Below are 7,500 nucleotides of genomic sequence, written 5' to 3'. Positions count from 1 at the left end.
AGGGGGGCCCCCGTGGGGGCCCCCACTGAACCCCTCGAGCTGAAGCTGCGCTCGCACTGCTGGGAATATCGAAGCGAGTGAAGGCGGTACCCACGGCAGCAGCACTTGTGAGGGGCCTATAGAAACTCCATCAGCCCAGCCCCCACCGCCTCCTGCTGTCTCCTCTGATGCAGCAACCCCACCACCAATAACAACTCCTAGCAGCAGAAACAGCAGCAACAGCAGAAGCTGCTGCAGCTGCTGCTGCTGCAGTACGAAAGAAAAACGCAGCCTAGATGCTGCACATGAAAACAACGACAACCCACCACGTCCAACTGAACAGACAGAGCCCGCAGAGCGAGCAAACTTTGATGCTGCAGCAGAGTGCTTCAGCAGCTGCTGCTGCTGCTGCTGATGCCTCCAGCGCTGCCTCCCCTCCCCTGTTTCCGCTGCTGCCACGGGGGCCCCCATGGTGGCAGACGTCTATGGAGCTGCAGCAGCAGCAGCAGCAGCAGCAGCGAGAAGCAAAGCGGGCACCGAGGGGGCCGAACTGCGCATGCTGCAGGGCCTAGGGGAGGCCAGGCGGCTGCAGGTCTTACACCCCGCCAGGTGTTGATAGAGGAAGAAGAGAACAGAGAAAAGGGAGGAGGATGGAGGCAGCAGATGCAGAAGAAGTGAAATCTATTAACAACGCCCACACACCCCGCATCAGAAACCAACAGACTCTGCTATACAGAGTCTACAGCGGGGACACACCCGCTAGGGCGTTGCCTCGATTTGGTGTCGGTCCCGGTCAGACAGGGCGCCTCGAAAGCAGACAACTTATATAGAACATCCCTCTTTTGTACTGAAAATATAATAAACAAATGCCAGAGGAAGAAGACGGAACCAGCGGGCATGCGAGGGGTCCTATAGGCCCTGCACTTTCCGCGCTCCTTCAGGCTCGTCCCATCATCTACTCACACAGGCCGGGCTCACAACACTATTCAGCATTTTGCCACNGCTCCTTCAGGCTCGTCCCATCATCTACTCACACAGGCCGGGCTCACAACACTATTCAGCATTTTGCCACCTTAAACGAGCAAAACCCCAAGAAATTGTTATACTGTTGCGCCACCACAGCAGGAACCCCCCACCCGGAACTTGCATGCGACTGCGGGGGGCAACCCCACACCACGTCGAGAACAATCATCGCTTTATTTGTCACACTATGATGCATATTTCAATTTTAATAAACTCCACCGAAATAGTTGCTACATGTTCTCTTGTATAACGCGCTGTCTTTGTATGGATTCCTTCGATTCATAGTTCAGGAGTCTTGGCTGCCGACCACTGGGGGGATACCCAGGTATACCCTGGCCCATTCAAGTTAGATCCATATTCAACACGGGCAGAATATACCTAAATCGTCTATGCATATTTCCAGAGTCACCTCAGCTTTTGCTAGCTAGGGTTCATCCTAGTTCATCCGCTGTCAAGCGCCTTACATTCACACTAGCGGCACCTTCTGTGCTCTGAATTTGAACGCCCGACCAACGGCCGTACTTTGACTTGAATTAACACAACGCACAATCAACGAGTGGAATGCTCGTGCAAACCCGCTTGCAACTGATACTGCTTAACCCGTGCGTATTCCTCAAGACGAGTTGACGCTTAAAGTTGCTGATGTTCTACCGTGGCCGCTGTGCCGGTATTGTGATTCGTCGCAGAAGCATACAAAATTGCCTACAGGCATTCAACATAGCAACCAGGCATAAGCACACACTTTGTTCTGGAGCGCAGTCAAGCCCCATGATGTACTTCCGAGATCCTTGATTCATGAACACTACGGGGATGAAGCTTCAGGTATTGCATTTCTCGTTGGAATGCCTTTCTGGTTCGTTTTGAACAGCTAGATGTGCATGATGGTCTGGTGGCGACAACGGAAACCAGGGACGTGATAGCTCTTATCTGCACCACCACCGCGGAGACGCAGGTAGGCGTCTCCACAGTGTTCCATGTGAACGATGAATCATGATTTGCGCTCGTGAGGAGAGATAAAATGAGAAATGTTCCAGTTGTATAGGGGGGCCGCCGCGATTTCCGGCCCTGTAGATGAAGCCGTCCCAGAAGATGTTCACAGTTATTTTTTCCTTAACACGTAGTGAATGCAGAGAGCAATTGGGTTCCAATGTAGATATTTTCATCGTATTCAGCGCATGCACACTCAATCCCCGTTAAGGAGGCTGATCTTGTATGCTACGTGCTTTTTCTCGGAGTATAGGCCACTTTAGTCGCTTGTGGATCCCCCTTGCTTGCTTACGCTTGGCTGGCCAGACGTTTTCACATAGGCATCTCTTGAGTTAGCGACGGGTTTGGCTATCTTGGACAATATATAGTTTGTTTCCTTCGTGGACAGTAGGAATCTGCATGTCGCTCAGTCTTGGTTGGCTAAAATTGTGAGCTTTCCTATCGTCGTACTGCTTGAGTTCAGCGATGTGTCGCCCCGTTGATGCCGCTACATTTGGGCGAACAAGGATGTCGGCACCAAGCAAAGCTGTGTTTGGGGAGGTATCTGAATCAAGCGCATTTGCTGTTTCCTTTGTGTGAGTGTTCAGTTACCCAGTTGCAACTGGAATATCGCTATTGCTTGCCTAACACAGCTAGGGGGGTATTCTGACTACAGGCAGGCCCCTAAAAAAATCTATTTAGACTTCATGAGAATTCACGGCTCTACAACACCGTGCTCTTCAGATTATTTGCCAAACGAGGTGGTGGTGTATAATCTGAATGTTTGCCAAAGTGTTCGCCTAAAGGCGAAGGTCCACAGCTTCTGGGCGAGGTGTGGGTCCCAAAAGTTTGCTGTGACATAGATAAAGCATGAGACTGGTGCATCAAAGTACGCATATAAAAAGGTGAATACCTTGCTTCCTTTATGGACTGTTCAAGTCTAGTTGTGGTGAAGTAGAACATGAGGAAAACTCCGACCATGATGAGTGCAGCGAAAAAGGCAATTGCGCGACGATCGCCACGGAACCTATTGGAGAAACGCTTATAAAGTGTTTTGGGATGTTGGGGGGAAAGTTTGTTTTTCTTACTGTTCTTCGGACTCCTCCAACCGTGCAAGCTCGGCAGTCAGAGCTGCAATATCAACTGGTGCGGGAACATCAGCAAATGATGCAGTGGAATCCTTCTTCTGCAGATAAGTTCATGAAGTAAAGGAAGAGAAGAAACTATTGTTCAAGTGCTTACAACGGCCAAAGGAGCCAACGAGGATTTGACTTCGGCAGCGNAAGAGAAGAAACTATTGTTCAAGTGCTTACAACGGCCAAAGGAGCCAACGAGGATTTGACTTCGGCAGCGTACGCCACCTTGGCTTCATCAACCCATTTAGGGACGTTAGGAATGCTATTCGCGCCGATGGCGGAAAGCGTTGCAACAGCAACTGCTGTACACAGAAAAAGTGCCGACTTCATCTTCGTAGAAACTGTTCTGTAACTGCGACCCAATGTGCGGCAAATTATCAAATTCTGGCTGGCCCGCAGATCAGCAAGTGCAGAAACTGGCTTGCGGTGTATGGACAGCTCCTCCACGGTGTTCACACAGTTCTGACTGTCACTTTTTGTTTTTCTGAACTTCTCTACGTGAAACCTCGGATCGAAACCTCGGATCGATCGTGCAATGAGCAGGAAGATAAGGATCACTGCTTTATTGGCTCTTCTCGCAATGTACCATGGGCAGGCGGCCACAGTAGCTGCAGTTGCTGCTCATGAAAAGCAAACCCAAGTGGGTAGCTTTCTTGTTAAACACAAAGTTGCACGAGCTAATATAGTTGCGAATAGATGGCACAAGGCATAGGCGACGTGGCTGACCAAATGAGATATGGCGTTACAGGCCTGGTACGCCATGAATTCTCGAGCTGTACAATTGCTGCCTCAACTCCAAAACTCAGACGGTAGAAGTTGACCCTGCCGACGAGGAAGAAGACGATGGTACTCCCCCATATAGAACATCCGAAAAGGGCCTNTAGAAGTTGACCCTGCCGACGAGGAAGAAGACGATGGTACTCCCCCATATAGAACATCCGAAAAGGGCCTCCCGTACGCAATTACGCACGTGTAGGGTTCCCTGGGTTTCCGGGAGGCGGTTTGTGGTCCTACGATTCGCTGTTGGGGTCACCCTCAAACACAAATCCTGAAGTAAGGAAACTACTTCACTACCTGCAATCCTGGCATTCACATCGTCATATAGGAATTTTCTGCTGCTGAGGTAATCAGTCCACTGAGTAGTGGAACGCAGATACCTTTAACAAGTAGCCAAATTTAGGCAAATGCATTTCTACCCCAAGAATTCCCCACGACAGTGCAAGTGAGTCGAGTCGGCCGGTGTCTCTCGGTACATGGCGTAATATTTCAAGGCAATTTCCCCCCTTGGAAACAGGAGTCATCACCTAACGCGCTCCGCTTTCTCCAGCAGTTGTAACCTATATCGTGCGGGAATTGCCTGGGGTGTGCCACCTATCAATGTTTGGCAAAGCTAAGCTAAGTGAGGTTGTACGTGCCTTCAACTAGGCTAAACAAGCAAACGCCAACACCCCAATCGGTGGCACTTTGTCTTCACTAGTTAGCAGAAACACTACCAAGACTGCGAAAAAAGTGCATGACCTCAGTGCTTCCCTAGGCTGAAGACGAACAAAATTTCAATGTTTTCACGGTCATACAAAATCGCTTGCGAGAGTCTGTAGGTTTCCGGCTCGTGCGAATCTGCATCATATCTATTCTTTCTAAAGTCCACCGAAAACCATTTTTCGCACACTTAAAAGGTTATTCCGTCCCGGAGCAGAGCTATCAAAGCTGGTGCACTGCATTCAACTAGGTAGTCTTATTTTATTCGCAAAAAAGTGCACGATGCATTCGGGGTTTGCGGAACTAAGAAATGAGATGAAGCTGTAGGGCACTTGCCACCGTTATGTTCTCAATATCGCGGAAATCCAAACTATGTCTTGGGCGTCTAGAAGTATCGCTTGAATGCTCTGTCCAGATAGTCCATGCAAATCAGTGTGATCATCGCATGCGGTGCGATTCTCACGTAGTACGTAGGGTAACCTGTATAGAATGCGGTGATACCCTCTGTCCGAGTGATCTTCACTGCGGCGTCCAGTACACCTTTGTATGGCAACTCTCCCGTTACCGGATCAGGGCGCATTTTTTGCAGGCTGTACAGAACAAAACATCAGGCTTGTGAAAGCAACTAATTCAGAAGCATGGATGGAAAGCACTGTAGAACGAGCTGTGATATTTAAAAGGAAAAGTTGAAATGGATCGGCTACAACCGTGAGAATTGATGCAGCTCACCGTGTCTTTAAGAAGTCGAATGGAAGCGAAAATGTCACTGCAAAGAAACCCGATATAGCGCTTGCTGTTAGTGTCGTCGCCCATCCATTACCCAGTGTGGGAGCAAGCATCTCCTTGCACTGGTCGTTCGTTGCTAACATTCCTGCAACAATTGCAATTCACACAAGGCCTAGAGTAGTATATTTCTGACGAACTATTCATGCAAATGAGTGTCTATCTCGGTCAGAAAGAAGTCTGAAACAGCCGTGCGTACCCATATTCAGCGACATAGCTCGCAGAACAGTGGGAAAGCTGCCTCTCCAAANCTGAAACAGCCGTGCGTACCCATATTCAGCGACATAGCTCGCAGAACAGTGGGAAAGCTGCCTCTCCAAAGGCCCAGAATTCCTTCTTCCTTCACGATCCGTGAAATGGCATTTAATATGCCCGTGTAGTTGCGTCGCGCCTCAGGCGGAAGAGTTGCGTCGGCCTGTGTGAACGCTCACAGCATACGGCGGTGTCAGTAGCCCGTAGAACACTGCGTACAGTGTTGTAGATAGTGATCAGGCATCGGGGGGCAGTAGCTGACGATGTGCCACGAAGGTGAGAAGGTGCTGCCTACCTGCATGCGGATGAGGGAGAGGTCTGCTGGGTTTCCAAAGGCAGCTGCAACTCCACCTGCAGCGAGGCCAGCTGCAGCCTTTTTCCATAGAGGTAGAGGCGGAGGCGGGGCGGTTGGGTCTGCACTCCTTGACATGTCCTTCAGCCGGTCGCTGAAGACTCGGAACAGCCCAAGACGGGCGGTAGAGTACGTCAGCTGAGTTTCAGCAGCACCGCATACCAGTGTTGCCGTGCATGAACAAAGGCCCCCACGATGCAGCTCCCAGGCAGTGTATACCGTTACCTCTCCCCCTCTGATCACCCCTAGGTGAGTAGTACGTGCTACGAGACGTTTAATTTCTCCGGCGTTCTTACTTACACTCCTCGATAGGTTGATTGGGTTCTCTGGGTTGAGTGCGTTCAGGTTTGTGTATTCTGCGTACCTGACGTGTGATGCCGGCGTCTAGGCCCTTATAAAGGGCACAAACACCTTCGTTTTTGAGGACGTTCTTGAGGACCTGAATAGGACTGGTGGATGCCTTGGCGCCGCCCTCGCCGACAAGCTGCAGACGAACCTTCACCATATCAACGGGCTGAATACAGCAGGTGGCTATACACCCGGAGAGGCCTCCGACGATGAAGGGTTTCGCCTTAGAAAAGGCTGAAGGCGGCGGCTTCGCCGCGGGTATTCCCCGCGGCTGCTGCTCTGTTGTGGGCGTTGCAGAGCTCATTGAGCTCGTTGAGCTCATACAGTGAGAGAGAAGAATAGAGGAAGAGGCAACGCAACGCAGCAAAATATAAAAAAGAAGAAAGCGAGCGCAGCGCTGCCGACGCCTCTTTTTCTTTTCGAACACAAGTTGAATGACTACAGCCAGCAGCAGACGCCACTCACCTTGCATGCGCTCGAGAGAGCGGCGAAATACCACCCCGCAGAGCATAGTAAACAGTTTATATGAGAGAGTTTGAGTAAACACATTAAAAATTAATTCTTATTTGTTTATTTATTTATTAAATTTAAATATTAAAATGCTATAAAGAAGGGGGAGAATCAACAGGCTGCATCTCTCTCCCTGCTGCTTGCTGCTCTCTGCCTGTGTTGCTGTGTTTCCACCCGGTCGATGCGGTCGTCGTCGGTGTTTGTTTGTTTCTTCTTGGCTTTGCCTTTTGTTTTTTTTTTTGTTTCTTTTTTTTGAATTTCTTCAAATACTGCAGCATTTGATGCTACACAAACAAACCCTCCTCACCCAGCTGCCGCCTCTCTCACCCCACCACCGCCTGCGGTGGTGTAGTATACACGCACAGACAGACAGCAGAAACATATAACCCTATACACCTGAAACCGAGAGCTTACTGCCCCCCTGCATGTTGCTGCGGGGTTTCAGTTGAAGTTCGTTTCGTTTCGTTCTGTGTTTCGGGATTACACGCCAAGCAGCCACCTCTGCACGTCTCCATCAGGCGTAAGCAGCAAACACTCGCTCTGTGTACCTCTCTCTCTCTCTCTCTCTCTCCCCATCTCTCTCTCTTTCTCTCTCTTTCTCTTTCTCTTTCTCTCTTTCTTTCTTTTTCTCTTTCTCTTTCTTTCTTTAATTCTCCCCTCCATCTCTCTTTC

The 7,500-nt window shown here is 49.9% G+C and overlaps 3 protein-coding genes across 3 annotated transcripts in view; all 3 read right to left on the bottom strand.

Moving 5' to 3' along the window:
* Positions 1 to 450, bottom strand: part of EMH_0030300 (uncharacterized protein) — a gene marked incomplete at both ends in the record, with an annotated part of 3,606 nt that extends 3,156 nt beyond the window's left edge. Inside the window, one exon of the mRNA XM_013494398.1 lies at positions 1 to 450. This exon is cut by the window's left edge and continues 441 nt beyond it. Coding sequence (XP_013349852.1) covers positions 1 to 450 — 450 coding nt within the window.
* A 2,318-nt stretch (positions 451 to 2,768) lies between these two features.
* EMH_0030290 (uncharacterized protein) lies at positions 2,769 to 3,434 on the bottom strand (the record flags this gene model as incomplete). Its single annotated transcript, XM_013494397.1, has 4 exons — positions 2,769 to 2,820; positions 2,882 to 2,995; positions 3,057 to 3,154; positions 3,282 to 3,434. The coding sequence occupies 4 exons, from the start codon at positions 3,432 to 3,434 to the stop codon at positions 2,769 to 2,771; spliced, it is 417 nt and encodes a 138-aa protein (XP_013349851.1).
* Positions 3,435 to 4,968: 1,534 nt separating this feature from the next.
* EMH_0030280 (mitochondrial 2-oxoglutarate/malate carrier protein, putative) lies at positions 4,969 to 6,640 on the bottom strand (the record flags this gene model as incomplete). The annotated part of the gene is made up of 5 exons (XM_013494396.1): positions 4,969 to 5,173; positions 5,313 to 5,454; positions 5,637 to 5,781; positions 5,914 to 6,108; positions 6,335 to 6,640. The coding sequence occupies 5 exons, from the start codon at positions 6,638 to 6,640 to the stop codon at positions 4,969 to 4,971; spliced, it is 993 nt and encodes a 330-aa protein (XP_013349850.1).
* Positions 6,641 to 7,500: the final 860 nt, after the last annotated feature.

This window comes from Eimeria mitis, genomic scaffold (assembly GCF_000499745.2).
Source record: "Eimeria mitis Houghton genomic scaffold, Emh_scaff1134, whole genome shotgun sequence".
Classification (NCBI taxonomy): Eukaryota; Apicomplexa; class Conoidasida; order Eucoccidiorida; family Eimeriidae; genus Eimeria; species Eimeria mitis.
The sequence above is the reverse complement of the archived record's forward strand: the minus strand, read 5'-3'. Positions and strand labels throughout refer to the sequence as shown.